This window comes from Artemia sp. Qi Xiang Cuo, chromosome 4 (assembly GCF_049724085.1).
Source record: "Artemia sp. Qi Xiang Cuo chromosome 4, ASM4972408v1, whole genome shotgun sequence".
Lineage (NCBI taxonomy): Eukaryota > Metazoa > Arthropoda > Branchiopoda > Anostraca > Artemiidae > Artemia > Artemia sp. Qi Xiang Cuo.
The window spans coordinates 87953658-87966157 of NC_142797.1; the positions used below are offsets into that span (position 1 = coordinate 87953658).

Consider the following 12500-nt stretch of genomic DNA (forward strand, 5'->3'; position numbering starts at 1 on the left):
TCTCATTCAAGACATAGTCTACAGCCAGCGGTTATTTCCACAGCTACATTGGGTACTCGTATATCATTGCTGGTGCTGCTGTCGGTTCCATCATTAATCTCCAATAATGTAAATGCATCACTCATTTTTTCTCCACTAATATCCTCTCAAATAAACTATTCTCTCTCTGAATTCAATTCTCTTACTAATATGAACTAGAATGAAAATTACTTCTTATATTTGAATCCAACTACTAATCAAGTTACCGTATATGGAGTAACCGCCGCTGCCTCTGATTGGCTCATAAAAAATGCCAACGTCAAACGATACATTCATTGTGCAATTCTTATCAAAAACAAAAACCTTGCCAACTTTTAAAATGTTCACGCGTAAATACAGTGTCCCACGCATGGGTTTTTCTTGCGCAATTCAATGTATTTTTTTCATGTATTTTTGAAACCTTATGCTCAATTCAATGTATTTTTGAATGTATTTTTGAAAGTGCTTAATAGGTAACTACTGTCCTGCCCACCCACCCCTTAGCATTAAACCCGACGCCCTGACGCGTCGATTGAATATTAGCAATAATATTCAATCTCGATCGGGTCCGTTTGGGTAAAAGAGAGTACCAGGAAAGGGAGGGAGCTGGTTGGCCTCAATTACTTTTACTTTTAAACTTGATTTACTTGACTTATGTCCCGGACGTCCTCAAGGGTCAAGTTGGGGCCATCTCCTTCACACGTTCCTGGATCTGTTTCCTGTACAAAGTCCAGTCGTTAGCTTGTCTCAGAAGGTATACGAGATCACTTCCGAAGTTGTCACGCCATCTCTTCCTAGATCTTTCAGCTGGGTGGCTACCGTGGACCCTTCCTTCGAAGGCAACTTTTGGCAGGCGCGAGCATTCCATTCGCTGTAAGTGGCACTGCCGCCTAAGTTGCTGCAGGCCCACTTTGCGGAGAATAGGAGTTTCCCACTTCAGCTGCTTCCCAAGGCCTTCGTTCGATACTCTGTCTTGGTATGCGACTCCGGCAATGCGTCGGAGGTATTTTGTCTCGAAAGCCGAAATTCTGCGTTCATCTTTGACCTTCAGTGTCCACGTTTCGTAGGCGTACATGGCGACAGGTATGATTAGAGAGTCGAAAAGTCGAAGTTTCAGTTGCATAGGTGTTTATTTTTAAAGAGGGGAAGTAGTCTCTTGAAGCTTGTACCTCCTAGGGTAAGTATTCGTTTTATGTCGTCGGAGCAGTTGTTGTCTGAAGATATTAGGCTCCCTAGGTACACGAACTTGGTCACCGACTCGACTTCTGCTCCACTTACTACGACATGAATAGGGGATGGGTTTGGATCTTTTCTGGTGCGCATCGCTTTGGTGTTCTTTATGTTTAGGAAAATACCAAAGATATATGCGGCTGTTTTAAGTTCGGAGGCTTGGGCTTGTATACTGGACTCAGTTTCTACTAGCTTGTCGAGGTCGTCAGCATTAGCTAGGGTATCGTTGTTTGTACCGTTAACGGTCACTCCTACACTTTTCTCATGCAGGGGTAGTATGGCATATAAAAAGAGCTTGAAAAGTTGTGGTGAGAGTAAGCAGCCTTGTAGCACGCCCGAAGTTGTAGCAAACTCTTTCGTTTGGCCTTCTGGGGTCTGAACACAGCTATGGTAATTGTCAAACGTCTTTTTGATTATGTTGACTATATTTTCAGGAACGCCATAGTAGGCTAGTATATGCTAAAGTCCATTTCGCCAAACTAGATCAAAGGCCTGCTTAAAATCAATGAATAGTTGGAGTATTTCTTTGTCAGGTTCAAGGTACCTTTCTGCGAGTTGCCTCACTATAAAGATCTGGTTGGTGGTAGACCATCCAGGGCAAAAACCAGCCTGATAGTCACTGATAATGTGGTCTGTTATTGCTCCGATTCGGTTTAGAAGGATCCTTGTTATGACTTTGGCTGGATGACTTGTAAGGCTTATGGGCCGGTAATTGTCACAGTCGTTTTTAGGGCCTTTCTTGTTGAGCGGTGCAATGACTGCCTTCGCCCATGCTTTTGGGAAATGGCCTGTTGACCACACTGCGACAGACATTTTATGTCGTAGGTCCTCTAAAAAGCAGAGGAGATCAAACTTTAACCAGCTTGGCAGGGATTCCATCAAGGTCTCGGGCTTTATTTTTCTTGAGACTGTGAATGACCTCTTTTACTTCACTAATTAAAGGTTGGGGGCTAGGGTCGCATTCCAATTTGGGGAATCCTGATATTACAGTAGGGTTGCAGGTAAGAAGCGGATTCAGTTTCTCTTTAAAGTGACTTTCCCATCTGTTTTTAATAGCCTCGCTGTCACTGAGGAGCTTACCACCCTTGTCCAGGATGCTAGTAGCGATGGTGGACTTTTTTGTGGAGAGTTCTTTGACTGTTCTGTACATTCTATGGCTGTTTCCTGATTTGAAATTCTTTTCACAGGACTCGCCCTTCACCCTTATGTAATCTCTGAAAGCTGTTCGAATCTTTTTGTTTACCGTCCACTGTATCCGCTTATACATGTCCCTTTTTTCTCGGTCCTGCCTGTTGCAAACCCGTCACTTTTGGTCACAAAGATCTAGGATCTCATCTGTGATCCAGGGCTTCTCTGTTTTAGGTTTGTGACTTAAGATTTCGTTAGCTGTATCTATGAGTGCTGCGTTCAGGTTCTCAACTAGGGCATCTAAGATGTAAGGGGTTATTGTCGACGGGAGTGACTCAAGTACAGGACCAAGACTTTCTTCTAGTGACTGCAGGAAAGTGGTGCGTGTGGTGGGTTCTTTCAATTTATTGGTGTAGAACCTTGGGATCTTATTTTTCTTTACCGGAAGGGTTTTGAGTTGGAGTTTTGCCAATGTGCTCATTACAAGGACATGATCCGAATCGAAATCTCCTCCAGGTAAGGCAGTGGTATTTGGGATAGACGACTTCTACCGTTTGGATATGAAGACATAATCGATCAGATTTGTCGTCTTTCCATCTGGTGATATCCAAGTTTTCTTTCTTCTCTTTCTGTGTTTGAACATTGAGTTCGTAACAAAGAGATCATTATCCCTGCAGAAGTTAAGTAGCCCCTCCCCACGTGCGTTTGACCTCCCAAAACCGAATCTGTCGAAGACATCGTTGTCAGGTTGTGTAGCTTCTCCAGTGATAGTATTGAAGTCACCCATTACTAAGCGGAGATCTTTCTTTGGGACTTCATCAGTTAGAGAGTGAAGTTGTTGATAGAAGGTTTCAACTTCTTCATCAGGTCTGGAGGAGTCAGGGGCGTACACTTGGACGACGGTGATGTTTTGTACTTTCGCTCGCAGCCAAATCATCATAAGGCGCTCTGAGACTAACTTTGTGGCTATGAGCGCGTGCTTTGCTTTGCGTGTTAGGAGAAAGCCAACGCCTTGTCGGTTTTTGCCATCAGATCTACCAGAGTACAAAAGCATGATGTCACCGCATCGTTGTTCTCCTGAACCAGGTAAGTGAGTTTCCCAGAAGCCAATAACGTCCCATCTGTACCTCTCGAGCTCTTTGACAGTTAGTTCTAGTTTCCCAGTCTTTGCCAAAGTTCGCACTTTCAAAGTTCCCAGGTAGAATGGGACTTTCTGGGTCAGAATAGAGGTTTCTGCTGGTAGAGTGCTATCATCCTCAATGGGATTCGTCATCATCTGCCGAGTTTGCATATCTTCATCTGAAGTCGTCAGATCGTCGGTTTCCCCGTACGCGGTAATATTATCTTTATCATTATCATTCGCTATTTTATCTTGCCTTCCGTTGATTATCCTGGACGCGGTATTACGGTTTCGTCTCTTTGTTTTCAACTGATCCATAACATTTAAAAGAAGAGTGTTTCATGGCTAATTTAGGACAGCAGCAAGCCTCTCATCTATGTCTTTCGTAGGTGGCCGATTTCCTCCATCTTGAGAGTACTCTGCCCTCGCAGCTTTCTTCTCGCTGACTATTTACCCATAGCTGGCACTAGGGTTTGACTCTGTCGGGACGTGTCCACGCGTCGGTGGGCCCAGCACAGAGGGGGCCTTAGTTCATCCTTAACTGTGTTTGGTCAAACAGTTTGGGGTCCCAGTTATGTTTAAGGACCCCCAGGAACTGGGTCCCCCTTGGTCCGTGCCTTCTTATTGGTTATTCGAAGAAATCCCCCGTATCTGGAGGATTTTCCCCTATCCACCACCTGGGGACGTGCCTAAGCTGCCGGAGGTGGCACTCACTGAGAAGGTAACTCAGTGTACTCAGGAAGTTTATTACTTTTAAACGAGAACTAGAACCTTATATTTCCAATCAAATGAGCCTCCTCTAAATTTCACTCGACCACCCCTTCCAAAAACCTTATTTGCACTCGGAATATATTTGACAACCCTTACTCCCAGACTCACGGGGTGGGGGGAGGTTGTGTCAACACTGCTTGTTATACCTTGTTATGTGATCTTCGGACTATTTTTTGAACAGAAAGCTAAGTCAAAATTTCCATCGGATGCATTTCTGGAAAATCGAACGTAGCAGGGGGGCTCTAGTTGCTCTATGATCACTTTGACTTTAAAAAGGGCACAACAATTTCTGATTTTCAATCCAATGAGCCCCAGTTGAAGTTATACGACTACCCTTTCCATATGAATCTTCTCTGCATCCTAGGCATAATTGAAAATCCTTGATCTGAGGTGTGTATGTAGGGGAGGGTGTTGTCATTGCCAAAGACATAATTACTGGACGTTTCAACTACACCGAACAAGATGTCTGTCTCAAAATTTTGATTGGATGAGTTTGGGGGAATGATTGGTGTGGAAGGGGGATGGTGTTGGTTGCCCTCTAATCCCTTTCGATTATTAAAAAGGGCACTAGAACTTTTAAAATCCAATTGAAAGAGCCCCTTCGAATTTTTTACAACAACTCCTTCTATACGAAGTGTCCTAGTCTAAAAAAAATAAAACAATGTGCCCATCTCACTCTCTACCTAGGTAGCGCTATTGCACTGCCTCTGATACAAAATAGAAATATCATTCGTTATCCCTCTGTTCTAACTATGTTTTATTAAATTGTTTGATCTAAAGATCAGCTTAATATAAAATAACCCCTCCAATCAACCCCAGGTTTTTCGGGTAAGCATGCATCCTCAATATAATCACCTCAATATGAGGTGGCTGATTCAACTGGAAATCAGAAGTCCTATTGTGTTTTTTTGACAGTCAAAGTGATTGGAGGGCAAATAACCCCTCTCCAACGTCCTCTTTTTGGCAAATACATTCAATAGAAATTTTGACATAGCTATTTTTTTGAAAAGAGTCTTAAGATCATATTTCAAGGCCTTTGGGGTTAACACAATGTCTCAGAACCTAAAGGCAAGTGTTTTAAGTTATTCCCCGGTGGTATATAACGTTTTTATGGAATGGGGTCACATAAACGTTAGAGGATGCTTATTTAATTGGAAATTAAACCTTCTAGTTCCCTTTTATGAGTCAAAAGGGATGAAGGACAACAAGAAATCCACCCCCCCTGAGGCCTTCTTTTCCCCAAACGTATCGCTGAAATTGTGAGATAGCCACTTTGTTAAAGAAAAGTCATAAGAACATGTAAAAAAGCCTCCAAGGTTGACAAAACCCACAACAACCCTGGGGCAAGAGAGTTGAAAGATATGCCCCGGGGGGTATATGAGGTTCTTAGGAAATGGGTGGTCGCAAAAACTTCGGATAGACCTCATTTGATTGGAAGTTGAAATTTATAGTGTCCTTTTTCATAAGCGGTGCAATAGCAATGCCAAAGTAAAGAGAGATTTGGACAAAATGTAATATTATTTTTTTTTTTTTTTTTTTTATTTTATACCAGGAAACCTCGTATTAAAGTATTAATAGAAGCTTCAGAAAAGGCTGATTCGATTGGAAATTGAAAGGGCTAGTGTTCCTTTTAATATTCGGAAGTAATTGGAGGGCAAAAAGCCCCAACCCACACCCATCATTTCCCCAAACATACCCAATCAAAATTTTTAGATAGCCAGGTAGAGAAAACAGGGATTTTTTTCTTTAGACAGTAAAACCTTTACCCAAAATGAATGTTTATACCCTATATCCGAGGGCGGTCCTCAGCAAAATATTTGAAAAAATATAAAAGAAACTCACATTTGAATATGACCATTAAACCTAAAATCGATTTAAAATATTCATAGCATGCTTACTTCAGGGAAGTTCAACCAGGACTGGTACATAAAGTAAGGTGAAAAAAGGCAATTCATTCGAGTGAAGTAAAAAATTTAAAAACGAGTTTTCAATTCTTTAATTCTAAAATAAGGCAAATATCTAGGCTCACAGCTCTCTATGGATCACTCTAAATCTTAGAAATTTTGTATATTTTAAATCGACAGAATAATTTAATTCTTTTTATGTATATATTGTCATTAAAGTATCAGATTTTTGGTTACTATTAGAACGAAGCACTCTTTGCTTACCACTTAAAAGTTTGAAACACGGTTTAAAACTTTAGTAGTAAGTCATCGATGATCCACGAACTGTTGAAAACAAGAAAAATGAGAGCCATATTGGATCCACTAAAACAAATTCTTCTAAAATTCAAAGCACTAATATTCAATCATCAGCAGTTTTATGCATTTGACCAAGGTCTCTAAAAATTAAAGCAATAATATTCAATAATTAATGACATTCACTGCATAGGGAGAGCGTGTTGAGCAGCAAGGAATGGCGAACAAGAACAATCAAATTGTTAAAGTACTCTTTTTTAAACAGTATACTTATTTGATATTGGTGCTTAAAACACGGCTTCAAACTTTGGTTCTAATGCATTGATAAAATTACCAATAAGGTGTGACTTAATTGCATTTTTATAGGTCCCTATAAGCAAAAATATAATGATATTTGAACTTTTGTCAAGTCAAAAGTTCAAAAATTTGAATTACCAACGTGGCACAGTACAAGACCTGTTCTCTGCGAGGATCGAGCTTCTTTGCATTACCTTAGACTATAAAGCCTGTTTTCCTACCAAGATAGAATTTGACGTCTTCATAAGCCTTTTCCTCTTTCAATCATCCATAGTCTTCCAAAATCTTTCAAAGACAGAGTAACTAAGCATGACTCATTATATAACTATTAATGAATATATTTTCGTGGTGTTTAGTCTTTTATTTTACATTTCAGACACCGCAAGGACAATCAGTGGTAAGTTTCTATATCAAACATTTTTAAAAATAAAAAACCGAAAAATTTAAGTAAAATTAAAACACTATTGTATTTACTTACGAGACCCGCTAGTAAAAAGTGGAACAGCTATTCCACTTAAGATAATCCCCTCCCTCCTATTCTGTAAGACTTAATCTAATCTGTGATGACAGGCATATTGTGTACTTTTCAACTCTGAGTGGTTAAAACTACATTATTACTTTTTTTCTTTAAAAGTAACACATTTTTTCGGTTGCCTTCAATTGGCTTAAAAGGCTTAGAATTTTTATATACCTAATAAGTTTCATTTAAGGCTAAACATAGATTCAACAATCAATTTTGTCATTAAAAGAGGGCTCTGGGGGTCACAGTTTAAACATTGATTTTTAATTGAAAATAACCACATTGAGCTCTGTTTAGTTGATTCTACATGTTTTATGCTCAAAATTCATGAAACAAAATTAACCAAACAGTTCGTGGCAACGAACTGTTTGGTTAATTTTGTTTCATAAAAAAGAAGATGAACAGTATAAACATGAAAATAAAATCAAAACACATAAGCAAAACGAAATGATCAAAATTTTAGTGAAACAACTGAGGTGGTACCTGGCAGGTTTTGAGAATGAAAAGACTGAATTAAAAAAGAGAGAATTGACAGAATAGGTGGGAAATATATAACCTTGGCTGTATATTTGCACATTAGGGGTGGGGGGGGGGGGTTGGGGGTCAAGTATATAGACAGTGTGAAATCAGAAAACAATTCTTACTTCAAATATCAGAATAATTGTAGCTAACCCAATATGCATGCAGACCCGCTGTACTTTTTTTTAAATTAACCAAACAGTTCGTGGCAACGAACTGTAAGTAAGGAGCGACCCGGTTCAGTAGTAATCGAAACTCTAAAAAACAGAATTTTGATACCAATCAGATTTTAAATCTTATTTCAGATCTTATTTGAAAAAATTAATTTTTATGCTGATTTCAAATATCTAAGTTTCATCAAGTTTAGTATTACCCATCAAAAGTTACGCGCCTGAGAAAATTTGCATTATTTTTGTAAAAAGGCAGAAACATCCCCTAATAGTCGTAGAACCTTAATGAAAATCACACCATCAGATTCAGCTTAACAGAGAACCCTACTGCAGAGGTTTCAAGCTCCTATCTGGAAAAATGGGGAATTTTGAATTTTTTGCCAGAACACGGATGCGTGTTTATTTTTAATTTTTTTTCCCAGGGGTGATCGTATTGGCCCAATGGTCTTAGAATACTGCAGTTGGGCTCATTCGGATGGAAATTAAAAGTTTTAGTGCCCTTTTTAAGTGAGCAAAAAATAGAGGGCAACTTGGCCCCCTCCAACGCTCATTTTTTTCCCGATGTCACCTGATCAAAATTTTGAGACCACCATTTTGTTCATTATGGTCGAAATATATAATAACTTTGTCTTTAAGGATGACTTAATCCCCCACAGTCCCAGGGGGAAGGGCTGCAAGTTATAAACTTTGCCCAATGTTTACATATAATATTGGTTATTGGGAAGTATACACACATTTCCAGGGGGATTTTTTCTGTTATTAGGGGGAAAGGTCGGAGGTTACGCGGGAGGATCTTTCCATTGAAGAATTTTTCATGGGCGAAGGGACATTGCTATAAAGGGGGCACCAGATTTCCCAGCATAATTTAAAAAAAACGATCAGAAATTAAATAAATAACAAGTTTTCAACTGAAAAACTTTTCAACTGAAAAACTTTTCAACCTCAAAACTTAAAACGAACAGAAACTATTACGTATATGACTCGGTTCGCCCCCTAGTCAATACCTCGCTCTTTACGCTGAAGTTTGTTTAGTACTTTCGTAAGAGCTATTTATTCTAATAGACGGCTTTTGTGATTAAGGGGTCATTCTTACAGAATTGAAAAACAATTCAAACAGAACCCCCTAATATATGTAATAAAATATGCGAGTATAGAAGTGCGCTAGGTAAGTTAATTCGTAAGATACGTATATTTATTACTAATAAAAAAATCGTAAATAAAATAAAAACAACTTTCGAGAAACCCATTTAGCCAAAAAAAAGTAAAATTAATATGCAAATTTCATCTTAAGGCTCCAGGTGCTGATAGGGCAGTAAATAAGTTTCTTAAATATGATGGCTCTGAGGTTAGAAATAAGTTACTGAAGATTATGAATATGATTTTTGAAAAAGGGGAAGTACCAAATGATTTTAGGAAAAGCTTAATTAAGCCACTTTATAAGAAAGGTGATAAAAATGAGTGTGGTAATTATCGAGGCATTTGTCTGGTCTCTGTAGGTAGTAAATTACTTAGTAATATGATACTTTTAAGACTGAGAGATGTCATAGACAAAGTGTTAAGAGAAGAACAGTGCGGTTTTAGAAAAGGTAGAGGATGCGCTGACCAAATTTTCGCTCTTAAGTTAATAATTGAGAGGTGCCTGAGTTATCAAACACCTTTGGTCTTTAGTTTTATAGATTATGAGCAAGCGTTAAATCCTGTTGGTAGAAGAGCCTTAGCAAAGGTTTTATCCTTGTATGGTATACCAGACAAATACATTAAAGTGATTAGTGCTATGTACGAGAATAACACAGCTGCGGTTAAGGTAGGAAATGAGATTAGCTGCTGGTTTTGTATTAAATCAGGAGTTAAGCTGGGTTGTGTTCTATCCCTCTTTATAGGGATTATTTTGATGGACTTTGTATTATGGAGCACAGGAAAGGCAATGGGAGACCACAGAATTAAAAGAGAAGGAAAAATTCTCCTGGACTTAGATTAAGCTGATGATTTAAGCGTCCTAGAGGAAAGTGTAAAGCAAAATGAATTAAATTTTAGAGGTTTTGCGAGTTCAGGGTGCTAGAATAGGCATGAAAATTAATGTTAATAAGACTAATTTACTAAGATTAAAAATAAGTGAAGATGAAAAGGGGACATTGGGTAATGAAATGATTGATCAAGTGGGTGGCTTCACTTACCTTGGTAGTATTATTAGTAAAGATGGTGGGAGCAGTGAAGATGTTAAAAGTAGAATAGCCAAGGCACAGGCTGTTTTTTCACAATTAAAAGAAGTTTTGAAGAATAGGAAGATAAGTCTACAAACCAAGATTAGAATATTAGAAGCTACAGTGATGACAGTAGTCAAATATGGCCCTGAAGCATGGGCGCTTCGAAAAGTGGATGAAGATTTGCTCGATGTTTTCCAGAGAAACTGCTTAAGTATTGTTCTGGGTACCCGGCTGACTGACCGTATTTCAAACAATAGGCTGTAAGAAAAATGTGGTTCAATACCACTCTCAAGGGCTGTAATGAAAGAAAGGTTGAGATGGCTAGGGCACGTTGTAAGGTTGAAGGATGACAGATTGCCAAAGATTGTTCTTTTCGGCCAACCGTCTAGGGCTAAACGAAGCAGGTCGTCCTCATCTACGGTGGGAGGACGTCATAAGGAAAGATTTAAAGGAAATGGGAACTTGGTGGGAGGATGTAAAAAGGGAGGCATTGAATAGATTGAGATGGAGGAGGAGTGTGCGTAGCTGTGTTGGCCTCAGGTGGCACACGTTCATAAATTAAATAAAAAATATGTTTTTTTTAACTGAAAGTCAGGAGCGACATTAAAACTTAAAACGAGTAGGAATTGTTCCGTATATAGATAGATAGATAGATAGATAGATTTATTTTCCATATACCAGTAAAATAATTACATAACAATCTACAAATCCCCACAAAGGCTCCATGGCCTGTAGGAAGGGGATCATGAAAAGATCAAATAAACATTAAACATTTAAACGCTTAAGATTTAAACAATATAAACATAACATTAATATTTAAACATATAAACATAAGCATTTTTACTTTTAACATTTAAAGCATTTGCTTAATAATAAATAAAAAAAAAAAAAAAAAAAAAAAAAAAAAAAAAGGAGAGTTCACTAAATAAGCTTTATCCAACTACAGTGAATCACAGCATCTATAAAAAAAGGAGAGTTCACTAAATAAGCTTTATCAAACTACAGTGAATCACAACATCTATATATATATATAAAAAAATAATAGAAAAAAAATTAAATGAAATAAAACTTTTGGCAGCAGGCAAAAGTAAAGAAAATTAATCACATGAAAACAAATATTTTTTTACTAGTCTTTTGAAGGTGCCAAATGAGTGGCATTCTCGAGCCGAATCGGGAAGGGTGTTCCATATCAAATGACACGCAACAAGAGGATTAAAATCGGATCTTATTGTTGGTGTATGGGGAATTTGGATATTTAAAGAACTACGGAGTTGATAATTTGACCGATCAGATACAAAAGAAGACGTAAATCTAAGGGATCTAGGAATATCACCATGGAGCTGAAGAAAAGCGAAAGACGCACAGGAAAGAATATAAAGTTTTTTAATATCAAGTAACGGTTTAGTTGCCGAACGATTTACATCCTGGATAAGATTTATAGCTTTATCACCAGTCTTCGAAAGCGGTTTGAGAAAAGAAGGGAAAGTATATGAAAGGGTTTGTCCCCTCCTTAACGCCTCGCTCTCTACGCAAAAGTTCAACTCTTTTTCACAATTCTATTTTTTTACAATAAAAAAATTTAGTGTAAAGAGGGAGGCGTTAAGGAGGGGACAGCCTCTTTCATACACGGAATAATTTCTGTCCGTTTCAAGTTTTACAAATTTTACTTTCAGTTAAAAAACTTGTTTTTTTTAATTTAATCAAAATCAAAGCTAAAGGCCTGCTTAAGTACATATATTGTATACATAATTTTTTTTTCTCAAGCAACCTCGTAGGGAAGATATGGTCATAAAAACTTTTGAGGAGGCTTCATTGACTTTGATAGTGGTATTTTTAGCTCTATTTCTAAGAGCAGAAGCAATGCGCAGGACGAACGAACCCCCTTCTGTTTCAATTTTTCTATCCTGTCTTTTCACCAGCCCTAGCCCAACACTATTAAACATTTTGAGATTGCCCTTTTGTTCAATATAATAGGGCAAGAGAAGCCTTGCAAAAGGGCAAGAGAAGCCTTGGGGCAAGAGTCGGAAATGATACAAATTACTATTTCTTACAAACTGGTTTTAAAATGGAAAAGGAAATGTCGTTAGACATGTGATTAGCTCCTGTTTTTCAGGGATAGGTAACTAGTTCAAAGGAATTCAATATTTTGTTGTGGAAGGGGTGTTTGGGTACAAATACAAGCTAGTACTTTCTGTATCTGGCTGGTCTGATACTTAAGGCCAAAAGCCCATGGAACAAAAGTAGCTTAGTATTCAAACAGATTTTCTGGAGAAAACCTTAATCCAGAGAATAGAACTGCAAAAAAATTCTTAGATTTTATCCATA

General features: G+C 38.1%; 3 protein-coding genes across 3 annotated transcripts in view; 1 reads left to right on the top strand and 2 right to left on the bottom strand.

Annotated features, from left to right (window-relative positions):
• Window positions 1-694: 694 nt before the first annotated feature.
• On the bottom strand, window positions 695-1093 carry LOC148953593 (uncharacterized). The gene has a single exon (XM_089088019.1). It carries the CDS (start codon window positions 1091-1093, stop codon window positions 695-697), a length of 399 nt encoding a protein of 132 aa, XP_088944145.1.
• Window positions 1094-2923: 1830 nt separating this feature from the next.
• Window positions 2924-3814, bottom strand: LOC148953594 (protein CFDP2-like). Its single transcript, XM_089088020.1, has one exon. It carries the CDS (start codon window positions 3812-3814, stop codon window positions 2924-2926), a length of 891 nt encoding a protein of 296 aa, XP_088944146.1.
• Window positions 3815-4070: 256 nt separating this feature from the next.
• LOC148953595 (uncharacterized) overlaps window positions 4071-12500 on the top strand; it is a 212447-nt gene continuing 204017 nt past the window's right edge. Inside the window, exons 1-2 of the mRNA XM_089088021.1 lie at window positions 4071-4217; window positions 6832-7061. Coding sequence (XP_088944147.1) covers window positions 4071-4217; window positions 6832-7061 — 377 coding nt within the window. The remainder of the gene's footprint in view (window positions 4218-6831; window positions 7062-12500) is intronic.

Excerpts from the sequence above, each read along its gene's own strand:
- LOC148953594 (XM_089088020.1), bottom strand. The coding sequence starts at position 3,814 with ATGGATCAGTTGAAAACAAAGAGACGAAACCGTAATACCGCGTCCAGG.
- LOC148953593 (XM_089088019.1), bottom strand. The coding sequence starts at position 1,093 with ATGTACGCCTACGAAACGTGGACACTGAAGGTCAAAGATGAACGCAGA.